The sequence below is a fragment of the Spermophilus citellus genome, assembly GCF_964194105.1.
Source record: "Spermophilus citellus genome assembly, chromosome: 9".
Classification (NCBI taxonomy): Eukaryota; Metazoa; Chordata; class Mammalia; order Rodentia; family Sciuridae; genus Spermophilus; species Spermophilus citellus.
Window position 1 is genome coordinate 62,557,034 of NC_138191.1, and position 26,075 is coordinate 62,583,108.

At 37.5% G+C, this 26,075-nt stretch overlaps 1 protein-coding gene across 3 annotated transcripts in view; it reads left to right on the forward strand.

Annotated features, from left to right (window-relative positions):
- The window catches only part of KYAT3 (kynurenine aminotransferase 3), a 48,521-nt gene that overhangs the window by 16,615 nt on the left and 5,831 nt on the right, over positions 1-26,075 (forward strand). For 2 of the 3 annotated variants that reach the window (XM_081308751.1, XM_081308750.1), the window contains 11 exons: positions 1,891-1,949; positions 2,708-2,852; positions 4,755-4,904; positions 8,034-8,120; positions 8,705-8,830; positions 8,926-9,046; positions 11,999-12,075; positions 13,610-13,699; positions 18,312-18,498; positions 23,376-23,449; positions 23,858-23,944. In XM_081308751.1, the coding sequence (XP_081164877.1) occupies positions 1,894-1,949; positions 2,708-2,852; positions 4,755-4,904; positions 8,034-8,120; positions 8,705-8,830; positions 8,926-9,046; positions 11,999-12,075; positions 13,610-13,699; positions 18,312-18,498; positions 23,376-23,449; positions 23,858-23,944 (1,200 nt within the window). In that variant the 5' untranslated portion in view covers positions 1,891-1,893. The remainder of the gene's footprint in view (positions 1-1,890; positions 1,950-2,707; positions 2,853-4,754; positions 4,905-8,033; positions 8,121-8,704; positions 8,831-8,925; positions 9,047-11,998; positions 12,076-13,609; positions 13,700-18,311; positions 18,499-23,375; positions 23,450-23,857; positions 23,945-26,075) is intronic. The other variant, XM_081308752.1, reaches the window with a different exon arrangement.

The window sequence follows — 26,075 nt, forward strand, 5'->3', positions numbered from 1 at the left end:
GCTTGTGAACAGTGAACTCAAAGAGTCTCCTTAGGGGAGCAAGGGTGAAAAAGAGGTTGAGAAACATTGGTAGAGAATGACATGACGTTTGGAGCAGAGGAAAGATCACGTGCAGAAGGGAGAAAATATAGACTACAAAATAGAGGGGCTTAGACGTGGAGTTGGGAAGGAGAGATAGGCAGCGGCAGCCGACAGAGGAAAGACTTGCCTAGATACAAATGTTAACGAAAATTAAATCTGAAAGTGCCTTTTGAGTTCAATTATCAAAATTGTACTTAGTGTCTAAAATTATCTATTTGAATCTACTTTGTGTTTGCAGTCACATACTGAATGAATCATTAAGCTCTCGACATTGTTACAGAGATAGCAAAGGGCATTTGTTAAAATATCTTTTTCTCTCTATCATGCTGGGACTCTTTAGTTATATAATTAGAGTCTCCAGAGTAGCATCCTGTTCAGCTGGGACTTCATCATAATCTATTCTAGAAGACCCTGTAACCTCTGGAGAATTTGTGTGTGATTTACTTCACTGGAGTATCAAAGATTAAAAATGGGAGACTGAGCAAGGTATTTTTTAGTCCCATTATTGGGACTAGAATGAGAACAATGGTCTATTTAATAACCATTATCATTATCTCCCTCCCTGATTGAATTAAAATTGCTTTACTATTCTATTATAAAATTCTTTGGAAAGATGCTGTCAATCATTCTTTTATATCTATCAGCTTGTTAACAATGAACTCAAAGCTAATTTGTTACTTTTGAGAGATAGCATAAACTTAATTTTAGAATTTAAAGAACTAAAAAAGGCATGCTGTATGATAATTATAATTCCTAATATTTTTCTACCATAGCTTTAGCTCGCTTGGCATGAGTAGACCTGAACTATATTACCAATATACTTTTAAGAGGCAACAGCATGCCAATAATATTTTTAGGAGTTCTTATGTAAAAGACAGGTGGAAGTTGACAGTTCTGAGTACAGAACTGGAGTCAGGGCATGGGTTCAAATCCTGGGCTGAACTATTTGAATGTGAATGTTACTGCTTCTGGCTTGGGCAGATGTGAAAAGTTGTGTAAACTTCATCCTCCCTGTGCCTCCTGTTCCTCATATGTAAATGTGCTCATAATGAAAGGGCAGATGTGAATATTAACCAAGATAATTATGTGAAGCATGAGATCTGTGCCTGGTGCACATGCAGTACTTAATGTTAACTGTTATTAAATTGGAAGCCTTTATTGAGTAGTTTGAGAGCACTTGTTGAGTGCTTCCTGGATGACAAACAATTCCTCTCTTGTGGAACTCTTGGTGTATCCTATGAAAAACAATCTGATATGCCTCAAAATACTTTTTAAATGGGTTGGTTTTTGTTTTTGTTTTTGTTTTTTACTGCTGAGGATTTAACCCAGGAACAATTTACCACTGAGATACATTCCCAGCCATTTTATTTTTTTTTATTTTGAGACAGAGTCTTGCTAAGTTGCTTATGGCCTTGGTAAGTTGCTTAGGCTGTCCTTAAACTTGTGATACTCAACTTTCTGAGTCACTGGGATGATAGGTATGTGCCACTGTGCCCAGCTAAACTCTCTCTCTCTCTCTTTTTTAAAGAATTATTGTTCTCTTTAATGCATTTCAGGCCTTTAAAGTGATTAACTTTTTAGACTAGGATGATATTTTCTCTTTAGAGTAGGATGATTGTAGGTACTAAAAGCACTCTAGAATGTAGGTAGGAGATGAAATGTTCAGCATCTTGGGTTGTGTTCTAGAACTCTCTGTGGTGGTACTATTGACACAGAGACAATACAGAAAAGGAAGAGTAACACATGATTCACTGACCTCAAATTTTGATTAAAAAAGTAAAAGATCCTTTCAATGTTTATGCCTTTCAGAAAATGTCTCTGAAATTCAAAAATTCGAAAAGAATTGAAGGACTTGACCGTAATGTATGGTGAGTATCTTAGAATAAACAATAGTAATTTGATGAGAATTTCCAGGTTTTTTTTTTTAATTATTTGAGGATTTTTACCTACATCCATAGTTGAAAATTGAAGTCATTCATTTAATTCATTCATCAGATAGAAATGAAAGGAAGTTAGCCATCCATGCCTTAATGTGTTCATCTAGCAAATGAAGCGAGCTCTGCTAGGCACTAGGCACAGGGCACCAAAAAAAACCTAATTTAATGGATGCCCTCATCGAACTTTCCTTCTAAACCATGAACTTTTCTTTTTTTTTTTTTCCATGAACTTTTCTTATTCATTCTCTCTCTCCCTCTCCCTCTCCCTCCCTCCCCCTGCCTTTTTGGAAATAGGGTCTCATTCACTAAGTTGCTGAGGCTGGCCTCAAACTTGGATGCTCCTGCCTCAGCCTCCTGAGTTACTGGAATTTCAGGCATGTGACACTGCACCCAGAATTAGTTCTGTTTGCTAACAATTGACAACCTAGCAGCAGTTAGGAATGGTTGAGGGGAAAAAAAAAAAAAAAAAAAGGAATAAACACACACACACACACACACACACACGTATTTGTGTTTATATGTGTGTATTTAAAATATGGGAATCATGGAGTTGGGGTCTGTAAATGAACATTAAGTTCATTAATTCAGCCATCATTTTATTAGGTAAACTCAGATTGTGGGTGATAAAATTGTTGTATGAAACTTGCAATTTGAGTGTCTAAATTTAAGTCTTATTGTTTTAATCTTAGGATTGAATTTACAAAATTGGCTGCTGATCCCTCTGTCGTGAATCTTGGCCAAGGCCTTCCAGATATCTCCCCTCCTTCATATGTAAAAGAAGAGTTATCAAAGGTCGCTTTGATCGATAGCCTGAATCAGTACACACGGGGCTTTGTAAGTGCATTGGGACCCTAAAGGCATATGTTTTATATTGTGTTGTAGGTGTGTGGACTTCTGTCATGTGTGTGTTGTTGGCTTTCTGGGGTCCCCTGTCCCAAACCAGGGCCCACAGATACTTTCCCCCTTGCCTTTATCTCCTAGGAAAGTCCTTTTAGTCTGGGCCTTTATTTTTCTACTTTCCAAATCTGTATATTAGGGCAACAACAGAAGGAAGAATATTTTATATATATATATTTTTTTTAAGTTGTTGATGGACTTTTATTTTATTCATTTTTTATATGTGATGCTGAGAAGTGAACCCAGTGCCTCACACATGTGAGGTAAGTGCTCTACCACTGAGCCACAACCTCAGCCTGGGAGAATATTTCCTTTAAATGTGTGTGTGTGTGTGTGTGTGTGTGTGTGTGTGTGTGTGTGTTTTAATGTCATTAACATTCATGCACCCTCACCTTTGACCTAATTAATATCCTATTTCTAATTGGTTACTTTCTTCCTCTCTATCCTCCCTTTTCTTCATTCTTCTGTAGTAAAATGCCTGGAATTTCCACATTTTCTTGATTAAAATGAACCTCTGAACTATAGCTTCTTATCTGTTGTGCTAAAAGCAGTAGAGTCACACAGCTAGACATTTGTTTTCGCCTTTTATGACAGTGTAGAAATGGGAAAAGACAAGATATGGAGGAAGTCATTCTGTGTCTTGTCTCTACTCGTCTAACTATGTCACAGGGTTAAGAGGGTGGGATCCCTGCTCCCCGTAGATCCTCCTCAGACCTGCTCCACATACCTCCTCCCCAGACACATTCAACTCCATGATGAACATCTAGAGGTGAGGTGAACAGCCGTAGAGAAAATCAGTTAAACTGGAAGATGGTTCTTTGAAAAGATCAATAAGTGTGACTTTTACCTAGATTCATCAATTTAAAAAGTGCCTTATGAGGAATGAAAAAAGGGATTCAAATATTTAAAAAAATGATAAGGAGATGGAAATGCTAATTACCCTTTGATCTTTGTACATTGTATACTTATATCAAATTATCACACTGTTCCCTGTAATTGTGTATAATTACCATGTTAATTAAAAAGAAAATTTTAAACAAGGGAATTTCTACATGCCTCAGACTTTGTACATTTATAATCCTTTCTTTCTCGCTTATGAAAATGGTTATTGCCAAGCGAAGTAGCGCATGCCTGTGATCCCAGCAGCTCAGGAGGCTGAGGCAGGGGGGTTGCGAGTTCAAACCCAGCCTTAGCAACTTAGCAAGGCACTAAACAACTCAGTAAGACCCTGCCTCTAAGTAAAATACAAAAAAGGACTGGATGTGACTAAGTGCCCCTGAGTTCAATGCCAGGAAGGAAGGGAGGGAGGGAGGGAAGGAGGGAGGGAGGAAAAAGAAAAGAAAGAGGAGGGCTGGGGATATAGCTCAGTTGGTAGAGTGCTTGCCTCACATGCCCTGGGTTCAATCCCCGCACCACACACACAAAAAGAAAGAAAGTGGTTATTACTGATAACTCCTGCTGTTTTGTTTTTGTTTTGTTTTGGTTTGGTTTTTGGTACTGGGGATTGAGCCCAGGGCACTTAAACATTGAGCCACATCACCAGTCCTCTTTTGTATTTTATTTAGAGCAGGGTCTCACTGAGTTGCTTAGCACCTTTCTAAGTTGCTGAGGCTGGCTTTGAATTCCCAGTTCTCCTGCCTCAGCCTCCTGAGCTGCTGGGATTATAGGTATGTGCCACCTCGACTGGCAACTCCTGCTGTCTTGACAATCAATATGAGTAATACTCTGTTTTCCTCCTAACATTTGCTGTCACATTAACAGTAGTGTGCATGTCTTTACCACAAGTAATTAGGTTCCTTAATCAAATTCAAGGTTTTTTCTTATTTTGTAATCTCACAGGGTCATCCGCCACTTGTGAAAGCTCTGTCCTCCTTATATGAAAAGTTTTATCAAAAAGAAATCAATCCGAATAAAGAAATCCTTGTAACAGTAGGAGCATACGGGTCTCTTTTTAATGCCATTCAAGGGTTAATTGATGAAGGAGATGAAGTAAGTATATCAACATTGTAATACTGTATTAATCATTATCTTTTGTCCAACCTTTGAATCTTTTACTTACTCTGCCTTCTCTTCTATTTTAAATTACTTTTAAAGTCTAGTGCACACATAGTGAAGTTCACATTATCCTGAATGTGGAGCTGGGTAAATTTCCCCATAACTACAACCTAGAGAAAGACAACCTGCATTCTCAGCAGCCCAGAAACTTCTTCCTGCCCCTTCTTAGTCTGTATTCTCCTGGAGAATCTTCTATCACAACAGGTTCACTCTGGTTCCTCTTTTAGTTAGCATAAATAGAATTATACAGCATGTACTTGTTTATAGTTATATCTGAGAGATTCATCCATTTAATTGCATTAGTTTTTTTCTTATTTTTATAACCTACTTAGATAAGAGTGGGTAGAAAAGGCTAGCAATGATGAGGGAAAAGAATCCTTTGTTTTTATTGTTAAAAATGACCTTTAATCTGAACTCATTCAGCAAGTATTTATTTGGTCTTCTTTTTTGTGTTCAGAATCAAGGTCGAAGTGCAGTGTGAAGATAAATAAATCAGGATGTTCTAGTGCTTTCTGCCGTTAGTACCATGATGCAAGATCAGCATTGGGGCACCTGTTATAGCCGTCTCCCACTGCCTCCCTGATGTTCTTCTAATATTCCTTGCTTTCATGTTTCTTGACCTCTTTCACGTATTCAGAAATTACCGAGAATCTCCTATGTGTTAGGCACTGTGAGAAAGAACATTTTAAAAGACAGTTTTTACCTAAAAGGGATTCACTATGTGTAGAGGAGACAGATTTGAAAATGGAATAAGAGGAATGCTGTGTTAGTCAGTGGTGGAGAATGTATAATTTATACCAGCGACAAAAGGGAGAAGCCATCAACCCGGGTAATAAAGATCTAGAACGCTCCACAGTAGCATTGCGTAAGCTGGTCTGAAGTATGAATATTTATTCTGCTCTATATTGTTAACTTTCTTTGAACTCTTATGGCTCTTTATCATATCACCTTTATACAAGATACCACTCTCTATCTTGAATTGTTATTTTGCAACTGAAATTCTCTCCACTAAGCCAGACAATGTGATACTTAAAGAAACAAGTTGAGGACCGCAGTCACACTCTCATATACACAATCTCTTTTAACCTATAATGTAGGGGAAAGTCTCATCTCATGTCTTGATGCTGTTGATCCTTGGTTGCTTTTTCAGACTCTGACTGTGTTGGAGTAGCCACAGATCAGCTCTGGGACTTCTTTTCTCTCTTTCTTCCTTCATCACTTTATCTAATATGTTGAAACCACATTTATGCCCTTCTCTATTAAACTAACCTATTTTATTTTCTTTATAGTGTATTGCTATCTAAAATTATCTCGTTTATTGACTTGCCTTCTCATTCATTGTAAGTCTGTCTTAGTGGATATAAGTTCTGGGAGAACTTGGCCATTGCTGTGCTGCCAGCACCCACGATAACGAGTGCTCAATGTGCACTTTCCAAAAAAGGGAATTAGTCCATCAGAAAGGTAAAGGACGTGAGGTGCACCCTGTCCGCTCTACCTCCCTTCTTCCTGGTTTATTTTCTTTCATGGAGCTCTCACCTTGTATTGAGCACTGAGTTTCGCACCAGGGTTGCACAGGTGATCATCTTAGTTCCTGAGAACCTCATGGATGGACAAAGAGTTTATTGTCCACTTGGAGGAGGATTCATTCCTGCTCCGTTTCTTTTTCCTCCTTTGTTCCTGACACTAAGCTTATCCCACTGTACTTGGCAGGCTGTATTTAGCCTGAGTTGACTAGTGCCAAGGGGCTTTTAGGATATGTGACTCCCATGTGAAAGGCACACAGCACAAGAAATACAGACAGTAAAATGTGCATATTTAAAATAGCAACTGGGTACCATTACATTTAATCAGCAAAAAGTTAAATGAGATAAGTTATACATTTATGAAATTATACATTATTGTCAGGTTTTTCAAAAATAATTTGTCTACATTTTTATCCATAAAAATATTTTTACTCTTTATTCCAAAGATAACAATTATTTGAATTTATGCAACAAATTAAATAGGGAAACTATAATAAGATGAAATTTTCATGAAATATGGCTGGGTTTTAAAAAGGTAAAAAGAAAAATTGAATGTAATGATGGTTATAAATTATGCATTCGGATTCTCCTTATAAAAAGTCAAAAAGTTAGGGGTGCTGGCAGGTGGGCCACTCAACCTGGGAGCCCAGCCAGGAGTGACTGGGAGAAAGCTTGTAGGAGCCGAGGGTAAGGAATATTCTAAAGGACTAGGAGAAAAAGACTCCCGATACTGTGTCCCTGAATGGAAATTGTGGGTATCAGACAGGAACAATAGCATTCTGACTGATCTCCCTGCATCTGCTCTTTGCTACAAAATACTTTTGAGAAGAAAGAACACCTTTACTCTCAAGGTAATGTTTGTAAATCAGCAGTCCAGGCCAGACAGCATTGCAGTGTTCTCTTTCCTTATGATCTCATCACTATCTAATATATCAATTATATTCTGGATTGTATTTTGTATCTTGAAAAATAAAGAAACTCTCGGCACTGTCTGTAATACCAGCACTCTGACAGCTGGGCAGAAGGATCCCAAGTTCAAGGACAGTCTTAGCAACTTTGTAAGACCCTCAGTAACTTAGTGAGACCCTGTCTCAAAATAAAAATATAAAAAGGACTGGGTATATAGCTTAGTGGGTAAGCACCCTTGGTTCAATCCACAATTACAAAAAATAAAATTAACAAAGAAAGAAACTCTTAACAGTTTTTCTTAGAATAAATATCCCTTTAAAAAATGTAATGAAAGGTATGGTGCTTTTCCCCTTATAAATCTACCTATGTACATGTAAATTTTATATACATCTTAATTGTCCCCACTGCAAGCCCATGTATAGGTTTCCCAGAAATACTGAGGACAGCAACTTAGACTCCATGAACGAGTTTATATCAAAGTCTTTTGCCCTCACACATTCGTTTCCTAAAGGCAAATCTCACCCTTTTCACTGCTACATCTTAGAATATAGTATAGTGCCTTGTAAGTACACAATATTTGTACAGTGAACTAAGGATTCGCATGTTGTGTTCTTATTTGCTTTTATTTCAGGTCATAATAATGATCCCTTTCTATGACTGCTATGAGCCCATGGTGAGAATGGCTGGAGCAACACCTGTATTTATTCCCCTACGATCTGTAAGTTTGCCATTCAGCTCATATGCTTTAAGAATTCTTGAAAATAGGGCTGGGATGTGGCTCAAGCGGTAGTGCGCTCGCCTGGCATGTGTGCGGACTGGGTTCGATCCTCAGCACCACATACAAATAAAGATGTTGTGTCTGCCGAAAACTAAAAAATAAAATATATATATAAAAAAATTCTTGAAAATACCAATTACTTTGCCAAAAGGAACTATGAAGTTTCTAAGTCTTTTCAAATAATTAATACACTAAGAGGAATCACAGAATTTCCATTAGCCTTGTAGTATCACACATTAACCTTAGTTACGGCTGGTCCCTGGGGAAGAAAACAGGCATGTTAACAGCTGTTAATGTTGACAGGTTCATTTTTCCTTTAACAGGTGTGCACATAAGACTCTGGTCCTCTTGAGCTCTCAAGGCAGAACTAAAGCCCAGTTATTTCTATTTATGTTCTTTGTTAGTCATGTAGTCAGTTATCTTGACCAGGCCTTTCTCTAATTTTTTCCTTATTAGAATATTTATTTGTAAGACAGCAAAATGAATTCATTACATTAAATCACATCTTTATTCTTCATGCTTAGAAACCTGTTGATGGAAAAAAATGGTCTAGTTCTGACTGGACATTAGATCCTCAAGAATTGGAAAGTAAATTTAATTCTAAAACCAAAGCCATTATACTAAATACTCCACACAACCCCATTGGCAAGGTAAGCGAGTCTCTCAACTCTATACAGTCTTTGACCTGTTGTCTTCCCACATGTGGAATAATAATTGGCTGCGCTCTTTCCTTTAATATGTGTAGGTGTACACCAAAGAGGAACTCCAAGTAATTGCTGACCTTTGCATCAAATATGACACACTCTGCATCAGTGATGAAGTTTATGAATGGCTTGTATATACTGGAAATAAGCATTTAAAAATAGGTACTGATGATTACACAGAGTCACAAATCTAAATGTGTTTGGGCACATGTAGAGCAACTGATGGGAAAGGATCCCATGCCAGCTTTAAAATAGACCTTGTAGTGGACATCTGCCTGAGCCCTTAAAAAATAGCTATTTGAATGACTCTTCTCTCCTGAATTAATGAACAGCATGACAGACTAACAGTACAAACTTAAACTTAGGGAAAGAGATTTCACATCACAATGTAAAGCTGAGAAGACAACAGAGTAGTGCTCTTTGGCTTCTTAGCAAGAATCCTGCTGTTCTTCAGTATCAGTACATTAGACAGAAGGAGCACAATTGTTCCTGAATGGTTCTATACTCAGTGCTGTGCAAGATGCCAAATGCCAAGGCAACCAGAAGGAATTATGGGACAGTAAGTCACTGCCTCTCTGTCCTTGCCTGGGATGCTGCCATTGCTACTGGGCCATCTCACAAATGCCCGTGTTTTCTGGGGCTCAAACTTGTAAGCTAAGCTGCAACATTTTTGAGTGTTTGCACTTGCCCTTCCTTTGCCTGGAAACACTTTCTCCCAATTATTCCCTCCTTCAGGTCTTTGCTCTGATGTCACTTTTCATGACCTTCACATTTAAGATAGTGACCCTTCTCTCCTTGGACTTTGCTTTGTCCATTTTCTACCTTATTTTGCTTTTCCCCTCTTTATTGTAAATATCAGAATCTACGTATTTTACTTGAAAACTACAAGATGGTAGAGATTATTGTTTACATTGGTTTCTCAATCTCCATTTTTCAGAATAGGATCTTGCAGGTGGTAGACATGAGAAAGTAGTTGTTGAATAAATGAATAGGAAATAGAAAAAGAACAATGAAAGGAAGACTCAAAGATTCTGTGAGAGAAATAAATTAAGTTTAAAAATTAGTGCACGTGTATATAATGAGTCGTGGCACGTGTTGTGACTGTTTCTAACATATATTCCAAACAGATGTAAAGGTGGGAGGAGACCGCAACTGCTGGAGTGAATCAGAAAAGCAGTAGGCAAAAGATGGAATGAAGTAGATGAGAAATGAAAACTAAATTCCTATCAGATAATGAGCACATCCTTAGACAGGGAGGCATGAAAGATCAATATAGACTTAGAAAGATAAATGATTTGATTTGTAAGGGTGTGCTACAGTGACTGGCACCAATGAGGATAGGGAAGAAGGGCATCCTGAAGGACTTTTATATGAGAATAAAGAGTATAAACTTGGTTGCAGAGATCATGTATTCTAAAACATTCCTCGGATAGCACCTTGAAACCACAGCATTCTGTGCATCATAAAATAGTGACATGATGAAATGAGGAGCAGTTCTGTCTTGAAATTAGAAGTGATTCTTCCTGACAGAAATCTGACAATTGAAAATCACAGTGCTATTCATACTTGTCAGTAACAAAGACCTATTGAAACCGACACATTTGAATTTTTCTGATTTTGCCATTAAGATCCATTCACCAAGATTCATTTATTCCACAGCACATAGCATTCACTGTCAGATAAATCGCAGCAATTGCCAAAAGCTTCAAAAAATTGTGTGGAAGAAAACAAAATTGATTTTTTTAAAGTCCTATACATTGACATGATCACCAGGGTGTCAGCATACTTTGAGAACTATTGCAAAATGTATGACAAGGCAGATGAATTGGTTCTATGGTTGGATTTTTTTAAGTAAAGGTAAGAGTCAGGTGCAGATGAGGGCCCCTGTGGGGGTTAATTGCTAATACATATCTGAGGGCTGAACAAATAAATAAATGAATGATTTTTAAAGATTTTATCAACTTAAAAACCTTTGCACAGTTGATTCTCATTATAAATTCTTTATTTGCAAATTCATCCAGTCCCTAAAATACATTTGCAACCTCGTAATTGATACTCACAGCACTTCGTTCAAAGAAGGACCAGAAATTTGCCTCACCCAACACATGCATTCCCAGTTGAGGCTGAACAAGGTGATACTCTTCTTGCTTTAGTTCATCTATAAGAAGCATCCTACATGGTGATTTTGCTGTTTAAAATTGCCCAAAAGCATAGTGCAAAAGTGCTGGCTAGTGTTCCTAAGCACAAAAAGGCTGTCATGTGCCTTTCAGAGAAAATGTGTGTATTTGATAAACTCAGCTACAGCTTCTGTTGTTGGTGGCGTTGGAGTTATTAGAGGGTGAAGCTAAAGAGTACAGAGCTCCCTCTGAGGTGGAAAGATGTTTTAAAATTGATTGTAGTGATGGTTGCACAACTCTGTGGGTATATTGAAAACAACTGAATTGTACACTTTAAGTGAGCAAATTATATGATGTGGGGTTTATCTCTCAATCCATGAGACATAAGCAGAACACATACACATAGATTAATAGGCCCACCCTCAGAGTGTCTGATTCAGTGGTGTGGAATGAAGCCAAACAAACTGCCTTTCTTACAGTGATGCTGGTATTGCTGGTGTGGGGCCACGTTTTAAGAATCATTGCTCTGAGAAGCTTAGAGAAACAAACTCAGAAAATGAGCAGAATAAAGGGAGGCTGTGCAGTAATCAGGACTCAATCTCAACTAAAACCATGCCAAAGGATCATTGTGTTTGACATACAGCTACTCCTAGCACTGAGCACTGGTTGCCACAACTCGTATGACAGCTGCCACTTGGCCTGGCCTGAAGTGCTGCCTACTGATATCCCTGCCACTTCTGCCCATGGGAATAATTTTGCCACTTAAAATTATTAAATCTATTTACATGTTATTTTGGTACAACATTGTATATTCTAAAGCATTGCAACATTTTCAGCTGAGTTTGGACTATCTGAAAAAAACCTATTGATATGACTATATTAACTTCTCTGTAATTAATATATTTGTTTTCATTGAATTCGTGTACCTTTGTTTTTAGATTCTACTAAATGTAGATTGATTGGAAAGCAGTTTTTTAACCTTTTTTTTTTTTTTCAGCCACATTTCCAGGTATGTGGGAAAGAACAGTCACAATAGGAAGTGCTGGGAAAACTTTCAGTGTGACCGGCTGGAAGGTAAGAGGAATAAGAATTTAGGGATGTAGCTCATGGTACAGCATGTGTTTAGCATGTGAGAGGCCCTGGGTTTGATGCCAAGCATCCCCAGATTTTTTTAAATTTATTAAAAATAGGCATGTATTATATTTTTTAGTGGTTTTTGTGTTAAATGTATATATATTCACATTACATAAGTTTTTATACTTAATCATCTTTTGTTTATTGATTTACTCAACTTTCATGTTGAACTTCATTCTGTTTTGGTACTAGGGATTGAACCTAGGAGTTCTTAGCCACTGAGCACATCCACAGGCCTTTTTATGTTTTATTTTGAGACAGGGTCTCACTAAGTAGCCTAGGGCCTCAATAAGTGGCTGAGGCTGGCTTTGAGCTTGCCGTCCTCCTGCCTTAGATTCCCCAGCCACTGGGATTATAGACTGGTGCCACTGTACCTGACTTTGAGCTTCATTCTTATTGAGATCCAATAACATCTTTAAAAGTAAGAAAAATTAGGTAATTTTTTATTTTATAAGTGATCAACTGATGCTATTTTTTCTTTGCAAAGGAAGTTCAGCATAAAAGAAGAAAAATAATAATGATGAATATTTTGGCATTTACATGTACCAGACTCTAAAGTGTTTTACATGTACTAATTCTTTTCATTCTTATAACATTATAAGATGGGTACAATTATTATCCCTGTTTTACAGATGATAAAATAAAACACAGAAAAGTTAAATATCTCGCCTGAGATTATACTGCTGATGAATTCAAGCCATGGCAGACTTGAATTCAAAATTCATGTACTTAACCACCATACTGTTTATTAAAAAATAAATGCATCCAATTGAAACTCAGTTCTCTTCCAGCCTCATCCCTACTGAACATGGCCAAGATGCAGGGAGCATCAAAAGGAGGCCTCCAGACTCAAAGGCTTTGATGTTTTGATGATGTGAGAGTCCTCTAGGCCCTCCTTCAGAATTACATGTATCTATAATTCACACAAGCTTTCCCACTGGAAATACCAGAAGACACAAATTAGTAGAGGGAGGGAAGGTTAGTAATGGTTGCAGGCTTTGTTTACCTTCCAAAGGCAGAGCTCAGTGAAGAAGACATTGCTTAGAGACTCCAGTTAGAAACTCACACCAAAAGGATAGTGTTGAAATTTTAAGTATGAATGCCTGCTTTCATAGTGTGAATATTTCTTTCTTTTTTTTTTTCTTTTTAATTTATTCTGTGTATATGTGTGTATACAGATGCAGTACTAGGGATGGAACTCAGGGGTGCTCAACTACTGAGCTACATCACCAGCCCGATTTTGGAGCTGGGGGCAGAGGGTCTCAGGAAGTTCTAAGTCTGGCCTTTAACTTGTCATCCTTCTGTCTTAGCCTCCTGAGCTGCCAGGAATTATAGGCATGTTCCACTGTGCCTGGCCTTAACATGAACATTTCTGAATTGCCTGTATTTAACAATTGCATTAACTGCTGTCTCCAATTTGATACACATTATTAGACAAATTTTTGAAACCTGTTTTTATTTTTTTCTTTCCCAGCTTGGCTGGACCATTGGTCCCAATCATTTGATAAAACATTTACAGACGGTTCAACAAAACACTGTTTACACTTGTGCAACTCCTTTACAGGTAGGTGTTAGAGCAACAGGGGGTTGAAACATGGATTGTTGGTGGAGGTGTCACTTTTATTTGCATGTTTGAATTGACTTTATTCTTCCCTCCAGGTCCTTCCTTCTAATATAATCTGGGAATTGAGGAGCAGATGCATAGTCACTGTTATGGGGCTAGCTTTGTTTTGTTTCTTTTGTTTCTTTGAACACACGTACATTGCTGTGGGGAATACAAAGTGCTACCAACTCTCTGAAGGATGGTGGCAGCACTCAGCAAATTACAGATTGCTAACCCTATGAACAGCAATCCATCTTCTGAGGATTTACGCTAGAGCTATTATCAGCACATGCAAGATAGGGATAGATGTGGCTGTTTATTGCAGATGATTGGGTTTAGTCCACTACCCATCTATGGACAGGTAGTTAAATAAACCTTGATCTAGTCAAGTATCAAAATGTTATATGACTTTATTAATTTCTTCTTGCTGCTATAACAAAGTACCACAGATCTAGTGACCTAAAACAAAACAAGTTTGTTATCTTACATGTCAGAGCTGGAAATGGATCTTATAGGGCTAAACGGTGGGTGTTGGCATTGCTGCATTCCCCCTGGAGGTGTAGGGAAGAATCAATTCCTTGCCTTTTCCAGCTTCTAAGGTTGCCCGCATTCCTTGGCTGATGGTCACATCCCTCCAACCTCTGCTTTCTGCCAACACATAACTTTCTGGCTCTTCTCTCTTCTACCTCCTCTTTCCCTCATAAGGACCTGTGTAATTACATGATCCCTGTTGAATACTCTCTCAACCCAAGACTCTTAATTTAAATCACATCTGTAAAGTTCCTTTTACCAGATAAGGTGACATTTACAGGTTATGAGTTTGAAGATACAAGCATCATTGGGGGACACTATTCCATCTACTGCAATAGCTATTTAAAAGAAAGGAAAAAAGAAAGAGAACAAGAAACTTTAAAAGTACTGATATGGAAAAATTTCCAGAATATATTATGAAGTTAAAAAAAAACACAATGTATACATATATTTATGCTACATTTTGTGTAAGAAAAGGGGGACTTCTTATGTTTTTCTTGAAGGAACTCTGGAAAGATCCTAAGAAACTAGTAAAAGTGGCTATTTGGGAGTTTAAGAGAAGTGGATGAAATTAGTTGATAGGGACAGGAGTAGGTACCAGAACTTTTAATGTATATTATTTCTACTTTTGTGTTTATTTACAGAAACAAATCTATTTATCATTCTGTGAATAACCAACATGTGGAAAAAATATTCTATTTCTAGAAGGCAATTAAAGGACAAAAGACTAAAGTGTATTGGCTTCACAGAATTGACTTAATTTTTTTGCTTCCTTTGAACAAATACCTGCTTAATAGGAAAAGGTTTCATTGAAATTCTTTTTTCTTTCTTTCTTTCTTTCTTTCTTTCTTTCTTTCTTTCTTTCTTTCTTTTTCTTTTCTTTCTTTCTCTTTTTAAGTAATACTACGAAAAAGGCCAGATCTAATATTTGGATCCATTTGATACCGATAATTGAACCCAGGAGCTCTTTACCACTGAGCTCCATCCCCAGTTCTTTTTTATTTTGAGACAGGGTCACACTAAATTGCAGAGGCTAACCTTGAACTTGTGATCTTCCTCCCTCAGCTTCCTGAGTAGCTGGGATTGTAGGAAATGTACCACTATGCCCAGTTTTATTATATATCAAAGTCATATTATCCTTTTAATAAATCCATTCAGTTATTTAACAACTGTTTTCTGAGTACTGAAGTTAGATCAGACAAAATAATACACAAGTATTTTTAAAATATAAGGTGTCCAAAGCTGATAGAGGCAAAGAAAAAAAGGTGAAGCAGAGAAGAAAAGGAATATAGAGTGCCAAGGGAGGAATATACAATGTTATATACGGTAATCTTTGTGAGCCTCATTAAGGTGACTTTAGGAGGTTTAGCAGTCAGGTGGTTACCTAGAGAAGAATGCTGTGGACTGAGAGAACGGCAAATGCAAATGCCCTGACAATCTGACTGGCAGTTTGTATCAGTGACCAGCATAGAGGCTGGGATGGGATAATTAGAGAGAAGAGTTGGAGGACCTAAGACAAGAGGGATAGCTGGGGGTTGGATCAAGCTGAGCTGTGTATGTCACTCTTAAGACTATGTTGCTTAAGACAATGTCACTACACAGGCAGCCACTGGAGAGTTTTGAGCACAGCAATGACATATTCTGGCTTGTGTCATCAAGGAGATCTGGTGTGTTAGTGAGTGAGAAAGACTTTCCAAAGATTCAGGAGAGAAGTGCCGGTAAATTGAGCCAATAAGGCGATGGGAGACTTGGCGAAAAGTGATTGCATTCTGAATATATTTTGAAGTTAAACTAACAGTTTTTGTTGATGGATTCTTTATGGGTTTTGAGAAAAAGAGAGGAGTCCAGGATAATGCTGCAGTTAGACTACTTATGTCTTTGCACTTTGAATTTTCTAGGACACTATCTTCTACAGTGAATGAATAAGAAAAAGATACAGCTGAGAATCTCAAGCATCTTTTTTCTCTGCATCACCTTATTCTCCATTTCAGCTAGGTGTCCTGTTTTTCCCTCAGCCATGTTTGGAAACTGGTTCCTGGTTTCTTAATACTGTGGAATTATTAATGCTATTTTATTGCTAAATTGTTTTGCCATGAAGCCTGCTCTGTGTTCTCATCTCTTGTCATGTCGGACCTCTTGCTGCTGTTCAGCCGCACTGAACTTCTCTCAGTTCTTCCAACAAAACAAATTATATCTTGCCATTTTCATTTATTTGTTTTCTCCTCTCCACCCTCATCCCTTCCAGACTGTACTAATTGGAAACTCTATAAAACAAGGATTATAGCTTGTTAATTGTTTTATTTCCAACTCTTACCTGAACTCCAAGCTTAACATTTATATAGTTCTTCAATATATATTTACTGAGTGAATGAATTTATCCTTTAGTTCTTGACATCTTTTGCTTCTGGTTCATCTCCTTAAAATTTGACTACTTTGCTTCCTGTTCACAGAGTGACATTTATTTCTTTATGTATTTTCCTCCCTAACTTATCTGTGTATCCTAGGCTCAGAGCCTAACACATAGTGGGCATTTAAATGAAGTTTGTTCATTTAGTATTCAGTACAGAATACTAAAATACAAAAATAAACTTTATGAACTGAGAGAGAGAGAAAAAAATAACTACTCTGCTCTTTTCTTTTCTCTCTCTCTCTCTCTCTCTCTCTCTCTCTCTCTCTCTTAGCTATTCCAGTTCTTGGTTCTTTGCCTGGATCTCCTTATTGGCTCCGATACCATCCTTTCTAAGCCATCCCTGTTCATTTTGCCTGCTGAGCTTCTGCTCTCTGCACGTGCAGATCTTTGTTCTTTTTGTGTATCCTGGTTTTGCCCTGTTTAGTTGTTCCTGGCCTGTTGCCTCCTTCAGACATTGCCTGATCCTTTACATCTTGGTCTGTTCAGGCTGCTATAACAAAGGACCACAGACCAGGTGGCTTATCAACAAAAGAAATTTCTTACAGTTTTGGGGCTGGGAAGTGCTAGATCAAGGCACTGGCAGATTCTGCATCAGATGAGGGCCTGTTTCCTCATGAATGTCACTTTTTCACTTTGTCCTCCCAGTGGACACAGTAGTGGGAGGGGCGAATTAGCTCCCTTTTATTAGGACACTAATACAATTCCTGGGGGCTCTGTGCTCTTGATTTAATCATTGCCCAGAGGCCCAGCCCCGTCATACCATCACCTCGGGGATTAAGAAGTCAACAAATGGGGCTGGGGATGTGGCTCAAGCCGTAGCGCGCTTGCCTGGAACGCGTGCGGCCTGGGTTCGATCCTCAGCACCACATACAAACAAAGATGTTGTGCCTGCCGAAAACTAAAAAATAAAGATTAAAAAATTCTCTCTCTCTCTCTCTCTCTCTTTCTCTCTGTCTCTCTCTCTTTAAAATAAATAAATAAATATTAAAAAAAAAAAAGAAGTCAACAAATGGATTTAGAGGACATAAACATTAAGTCCATTGCATTTAACATTAACTTGTTTCTTGACCCGGCTTCTCTTCCTGGCTTTTCTGATTTGCTTAGAGAGAGGTAGAAGAGTTTCCCACATGCTCCAGAAACTCATTGCTGATCCTTATTTCATTTAGACTACGTTTCAGGGTTATCAGTGTTTATAGCTAGGATTTCCACACTATGGGGAATGGGGAGTACATGTCCTCCTCAACACAGTGGGTCATCTCTCATGTCCTGTGTCCTCCCAGTAATGGGGAAACCTGACTGCTTTATCCTTTCTCTGGTCATTTTTCAGACTTAGATTTGGCAAATCATTCTGCATCTCACCTCAATCTTAATGATTTTTTTTAACCAAATAAACCATCTTTAGATAATACTTACTCTTTTCAATTTGGACTTTCATGACTCAGAATGAGTTTGTCAAGTTACATTTAATCATTTTCTTATAACTGATTCCTCCATATAGGTTCACCAGAATTTCCTGAATGATCTTTTTGCCAATAATAGTACTCAGATGATCTTTATTTATTATACCAATAAACTGAGCAATGACTAACATTACCATATTTCCTCTCCACATTTTTCAACCTTAATATACAGGAAGCCCTGGCTCAAGCTCTTTGGATTGATATCAAGCGCATGGATGACCCAGAGTGTTACTTTAATTCTTTGCCAAAAGAATTAGAAGTAAAAAGAGATCGGATGGTGCGTTTACTTGAAAGTGTTGGCCTGAAACCCATAGTTCCTGATGGGGGATACTTCATCATAGCCGACGTGTCTTTACTGGGTTTGTAAAGGTTTTTATTACTTTAATTATATTATGTTTTAAATTATAGCACAATTATGCAGAGAAGATTGGGATCAGACCCATAGCAGCATTGTAGAAAAGTTTGGATTTTCACCATGTGAACTTTTATGATTATCTTTATTTTTAGAACTTTTACCTGAAATGTGACTGTTGATAAATGTTGGTGTTTAGTAGAGTCAGTGTTGTTCAAGGTATTCTATTAAACACAGAATTTGTTCTCATCCTGTTCTGCATGTAATTTAAAACACCAGTATATGAACTAACATAGGTACCTGTATTCATTTAAACAAAATTTTAATTTCTTTTTTGCTTAACTTAAAAATTCCTGATAGTTCTTTTTTTTTTTAAAGAGAGAGAGAGAGAGAGAACTTTTTAATATTTATTTTTTAGTTTTTGATGGACACAACATCTTTGTTGGTATGTGGTGCTGAGGATCGAACCCGGGCCGCACGCATGCCAGGCGAGCGCGCTACCGCTTGAGCCACATCCCCAGCCCTCCTGATAGTTCTATGTCTAAAAAACAACAGTTATTACTTAAAGCTGATAGATGTAATTCTGATATGCCATCCACAATCTAGAAATTAAAAACATGATGTTCTATATATAACTTACTTTCCTTTAAAAAAATTCCTATGACGAGCTGAGGTTGTGGCTCAGTGGTAGAGTGCTCACCTAGCATGTGCAAGGCCCTGAGTTTGAGTCTCAGCACCACATAAAAATAAATAAATAAAATAAAGGTATTATGTCCAACTTCAACTAAAATAAAAATATTTTTAAAAAATCCTATGAGTGATAATAAACTATACACAACTATTCTAAATTTAGTTTTGTTTTTAAAATCTAGTTACAAAAAAGCTATATGCCACTCAACTTGAAAAACTGAAATTTTTTATTTATTGCAAATTTTAGAAAACTGGAGAAAGTAAAAGAAATCTTCAATTTTATGACAAAACAATGATTATATTTTTGAATTTATATTCCTCACACAGGAATTATTTTCTAGTACACAAATATGTGACAGTACCAATTTCCGTGTCTTGTAATGGTTCACTATCACCTTTGGGGAGCAAGGTGTCATGGTTTTCCCGTGCTTTGGACTTGAGAGAGTGGTTGTAAATCCAGATGGGGCAGCAGGGGAGGTGGACATCGGTGTCTTTCCCAGAACATTCCTTATCCTGGTGAGCAGCCCCATGCCTCAGTGTGTGATCTGGGAAGCGTTGTTTATACTGGCTGACACCCCTGGGGCTCTTGTCTGACCTGTGTCCAGTTTATTCCTACCAAGATAGCCACTTTGTAGGAAAGCTCTTTTCAGGAGGAAAGTCCATTTTGGTTCTTTTGGACAAGTAGGACACACCAGAGGCAGAAGAACAAACCACATGAAATGAAGAATCCATGTATTACTTACGCATCCCAGGGAGAAGAGGCCAGCGCTCCTGGTAGAGATCACAGGAAGTGTGGGCCCTCTGGGAAATGCACACTCAACCTGTGGGTAGAAAGCAAGAGAGAGAAGGAAGGACTTGTGGGTCAAAGCTGGGGTTTTTTGGTTTTTTTTGCTTTTTGTGGTATTGGGGATTAAACCCAGGTTTAAAATTATGCCATGTAGGAGGAGAGGAGGAAGTCAATAGTTGGGTCCCCTGAGTTCATATGGTATTGTAATTAGCATTACAATTGTAATTATCACTGAGCTACATCCCCAACCCCCATGTCCCCTTGTCCCCTTCAGTTTACAGCAGTACAGGACTGCACTGTGTGTGCCAAAGTCTTACCCCAGCAGGAGCGTTAACCAGCAAACACAAGCTGGGTAGAGTTACACTTTGACAGAGAGATTGTAGGTGTAGTGGATCTTTACAATCTTTGCGGAGTGGGGGGAGGCAGTTAAGAGGGCAAGTCAAATGGGTTGTACCTGACTGTTCCACAGGGAAGTGGTCACCAGGAGGTGATTATACAAAGAAAATATCTGAGAGGAACAGAGGAAGTAGAGAAGTGGAAACTTTGAGGGTGTTGAAGTCTTGCTTCTGGTATGAGAATGTCCAACTTAGGTACAGAACAGATACTGAGATAACATGAAAATATAAGAATTTACTACATAAGGTTTGGCTCAAACTGAAACAAGTTTATCTGTCTTCATTTGTTGTGAGAGAACAAGAAGCTATGGCAAGCAGAGGTTCTTGTGGTCCTATTGCCAGAGAGCTGAACTTGGCAGGTTCCCAGGCTCCATATGTACATAAAATCCTTTCAGATGTTCTGTACTCGGAGGTTTGGAAAGCAATCCTATATTGGGTCTAAACCGGCAGCTTGTTTTATGAGATGAGAAAAAGAAATAGCACAGTCTTCATCACTTATATTTTTGCCTTTGAATCAGAAATCCACAAAATTCTCCACATGAATTATTTTAAAGAAAGTGATGTATACTTCATGTTTCCAAAAGGAATTTGAGCCTACTCACATTAAAAGTCTCTTACATAGTAACGTATGAGTAGAAATGACCACATATTATAAATTAAAAAATCATGCCATGTAGGAGGTGGAGGAAGTCAATAGTTCAGCTCCCTGAGTTCATATGGTATTGTAATTAGCGTTAACTTGAGACTTTCGTGGCAGCAAAGGGAAATTGAAAAAATGGAGTTGATTACATAATTCCTGGTTAAAGGAAACTTCATAGTTTCTTAGATAAAAATAGTTCTTGTCTGGATTCAAATTTTTCCAGATAGTAAATTCTAAAAAGGATTTATCACACTGTGACATTAATTATCAAAAGGGCAATGATGGAACTCCAATTATTGCACTAAAGCTTTTAATTAGTTTCCAGTGCTTTCCTCAGTCAATCCATAAAGCATACAACACCCTCTTAGACCTTGAACTAGTGTAGTTAAAATAAGAATGGAAAGGATTTGGGATAGAGAACCTTTCTTCAGGGGATGTGGGTGGGGGTGGAGCTTGCTTCTTTATGGTCCTCACCTATGGGAGAAATGTTTATGTCTGTAAAATCCTCCTACACATGAAGAAAACTTTGTTTTATTTTATACTTTTACTTATTTTGATTAATTTTCAGTGTATAAGTTCTTCTATATACTACAGGTTTGTTCTATGCTTTACTACATGTAAAACAAAAACCTTCATTTGATGGAAAACGAAAGACAAAAATAAACTATAATATTTGTGAACATAGAAAACATTTCACTTTATAATTAACAACAATTGTTAACTGGTTAATATTTATTGAGCATTTGTGATATAGTAGGTATTACATTAAGAGTTTTACAAGGCCAGGCACGGTGGCACACACCTGTAATCCCAGCTGCTCAGGAGGCTGAGGCAGGAGGATCACAAATTCAAACCCAACCTCAGCAACAGCAAGGCACTTAGTAACTCAGTGAGACCCTGTCTCTAAATAAAATATAAAATAGGGTTGGGGATATGCCTCAGTAGTTGAGTCCCAAGTTCAATCCCTGGTAAACTGCCCCCACCCCCCAAAAAAGAGTTTTACAAACATCACATTTTCAAGAGAGTTATGAGATTGGTGCTATCAAGTCCCCACTATTAGATGAGAAAGATAGAGGATCAAAGCTGCGTCAGGGGGGATATAGCTCAGTTGGTAGAGTGCTTGCCTCGAATGCACAAAGGCCTGGGTTCATCCCTCAGCACCACACAAAAATAAAAAGCTGGTTATGGTGGCCCACACTTGTAATACTAGCAACTCTGGAGGCTGAGGAAGAAGGATTACAAGTTTAAAGCCAGCCTCAGCAATTTAGTGAGGCCTTAAGCAACTCAGTGAGACCTAGTCTCAAAATAAAAAGGGCTGGGGATGTGGCTTGGTGGTTAAGTGCCCCAGGGCTCAATCCCTAGTGCTCCCTGCCTCTCCCCAAATAAAGAGACAGAGTATCACATTAATTTACTGAAGTTAATCAACTAATAAGTAACAGAACTGGTTTCTGAACCTAGAGATTTATACCCTGACCGATGAACTTCATCCTAGAACTTAAAAACGGGAATCTCCTGCCATTGCTTCTACTAAGAATCAGAATTACTTAGTAAATAAAAGAAGTAAAATATCTGCTTTTTTTTTCTTTTTCTTTCTTTCTTTCTTTTTTTGAGTAATACATGTAAATTTCATTAATAAGAGTACCCATCAACATTAGCTATTTTGGGGTATGCCAGAAAATCTAACAATATAAGTCAATAAATTTGAAGCAATAGGAAATATAATGTCAAACTAATGTCAGAGAAATATCCTGCCCAGACTTTAAAGCAAGGTTGATGAAAGGGATAATAATAGGGATGCATATTTGTCTTTCCCCCAAATTTAAAATATTCAAAACAGTGTATTATATGGAAGCAAGAGATAAACAATAAGTACAGCATTTGGAAGATCTAAACAGACATTTTCGGTTTGTAAACAATAATATGTACTGATTCAACAAACTTTTTTTTTCAAAATTTATATGCTAGCTATTCACCTAAGTGTTCGGAGAAACAAAAGATTAAAGAAATGGACAATTTGCCCTCATGGAGCTTAAAAATCAATTAGAAGATATAAATATCGCTTATGAATATATTTAGTTGTGATTTCATTAGTAGTTGCTATGGAATCTTATTTCTAGATGGAAAGGCAACACTCCTCTTCCCTTCCCCTTTCCTGTGTCCTCCTGTTCTAACAGCTGCGTGTGTGTAGAAGTGTGGTTGGTGCACGTGAGTGCTGCTCTGAACTTCTCACTTTGCACCTCACCATGCAGTTCAAGTACCAGCATACTCTGTGAATATCCTCTAAGAAAGTTTCTAAACTAAACCTATTTAAATCAGAAAAAAAAGAAAATTTTGAATCTTGATAGACTTAAGTGAAATCCATGTTGTTTTAGATGCTGATCTCTCTGATATGAAGAATGATGAGCCATATGACTATAAATTCGTGAAATGGATGACTAAAAGTAAGGTATGTTTATTGGCCTTGGAACATCGTGTGTATTTTATAGATAATTATGAAGGAAACTTGCTAACATGCTTTGGAAATTATTTACTGTATTTTTGTTACATGTTACTGTACCCATGGCTTCTTGAGGGATTTTTTGGGGGGAGGGGGCAGAGTACCAGGGATTTAACTCAGCGGCACTTAACCACTGAGCCACATCCCCACCTTTATTTTGTGTTTTATTTAGATCCTCCTGACTCAGCCTCCTGAGTTGCTGGAATTGTAGGCATGTGCCACCACACCTGGCTTCTTAAGGGATTTTTAAAATATTCTTTTTTTGGAAAATGTGAATATTCAGAAGTGTGTATTTATTTCTCAAAATTAATATTTGAAATGTAAATAGTTTTCCTACTGGATCATCCTGTTTTTCAGAAATTATCAGCCATTCCTGTTTCAGCATTCTGTAACTCAGAAAGTAAACCACAGTTTGAGAAGTTTGTGAGGTTTTGCTTCATTAAAGTAAGTTCCCTGTTATACCCCAAAACACATTTATAATATTCTTCCTTGCAATAACACACTTTTACTCTGTTGCTACAAATTATAGGTTCATATGCAGTTTTTACATTTTTGACTTGTTGCCATGAAATTAACTGTGTACCAAAACTAGACACAACCTACTTTGAGGGAAGGAACATAATCCAGAAAATTTATCTATAATATAACAATGTGCAGCCTATAATAAAAAAAATTACTAGATGTATGAAAACATACACCAAAAAAAGTGACCCATAATTTCTCAAAAAGTATTCAAGAAAAAGGAAAATATCATCATAAGGAGTACACAGAGGAATTTAGGACTATATAAAAAGAAACACATGAAAATTTAGAACCTTAAAAGTATAATATCTAATCTGAAACATTCATAGGGCTTAATAGAGGATTGAAAATATCAGAGGAATAAAGGTCAGTTTATATACAGAGTCATAGAAATAGATTCAGTCTTTAAAAAGAAAAAGTTTTGGATTTTTTTTTTTTTTTTTTTTTTTTTTTTTTTTTTTTTTTGGTGGGGAGCAGTACCAGGGATTAAACTCAGAGGCACTCGACCACTGAGCTACATCCCCCGCCCTATTTTGTATTTTATTTAGAGACAGGGTCTCACTGAGTTGCTTAGCGCCTCACTTTTGCTGAGGCTGGCTTTGAACTTGCAATCCTCCTGCCTCAGCCTCCTGAGCCACTGCGATTACAGGCATATGCCACCACTCCCAGCTGGGAAAAAGTATTTTAAAAAATAAGCAGAACCTCAAATATGTGAGATAACATCAAGTTAGAATACAAACACGATTGGAGTACCCAAAAAAGAGGAAGAAATATGGCAGAAAAAGTATTTTAGGAAGTAATAACCAAGCGAGGATCAGTGGCAATGCCTATAATCCTAGCTACTCAGACACCTAAAGCAAGAGGATCCCAAGTTTGTGGCTAGTCTTTGCAATTTATTTATTAATTTATTTTAAATATTTACTTTTTAATTATAGGTGGACACAATATCTTTATTTTATTTTATGTGGTGCTGAGGATCGAACCCAGTGCCTCACGCATGCTAGGTGAGCGCTCTACCTCTGAGCCACAACCCCAGCCCTAGTCTTTGCAATTTAGTAAGACTGTCTCAAAACTTAAAAATAAATAAAGCAGGCTGAGGATATAGCTCAGTGGAAGAGTGCATCTGTATTCAATCTCTAATATGGAGAAAAAAGAAGTCACAGTTAGATTTTTCCCATTTTGTTAAAAAGCAATTGAAAGATCTCAAAAGTTCACTGAATTTATATAGCAAGATTTATAAAACCAAAACAACAGAAAAAAAAAAAAAAAACCTAGGCATATCATGATTAAACTGCTGAAAATGTCAGCCTTGTAGCCTGTATTATCCAGGAAAATGTCCTTCAAGAATGAAGATGAAGGACATTCCTGAAAATGAAAGCTGAGAGAACTCATCACCATCAGACCTGCACTCAAAGTTTTCTGAAGGTATCTTTCCAGTTTTTAAGATGTTACTGCTCTGGGCCTTGTGGTGCACGCCTGTAATCTGAGCAGCTAGGAAGGCTGAGGCAGAAGGATTGCAAAATCAAAGCCAGCCTCTGCAAGTTAGTGAGGCCCTAAGCAACTTAGAGAGACCTTATTTAAAAAAAAAAAAAATTGAAATGACTAAGGATGTGACTCCGTGGTTAAGTGCCCCTGGGTTCAATACCTGGTACAAAAAAATAAAATAAAATAAAATAGATGTTACTGCTACTGAAAATAGCCTTACTGTGATCAAAGCACTCTATATCAACTGACTCTGCCATAGTCCTAGTCAGAATAATGTAAACATTGTTTTCCACCTCTAGAGATAACCTATAAACAAATTGAGGAAGAACTGTTCAGAATAAAAACCTTAGCAATCTTACAATGTAAGTATTCAGTTGATTGTAATGAAAATGAAAAAGTAAGGCAATTAATACTATCTTACAGTGGCTCTAGAAACAGGTACAAGTGCTCCTTCACTTAACAGTGAGGTCACATCTGGATAAACACAGTAGAAAATATGTATGTCAAAAATGCATTTAGTACACCTAACCTACTGAACCTCATAGCTTAGCAACACAGTACGCTGTGG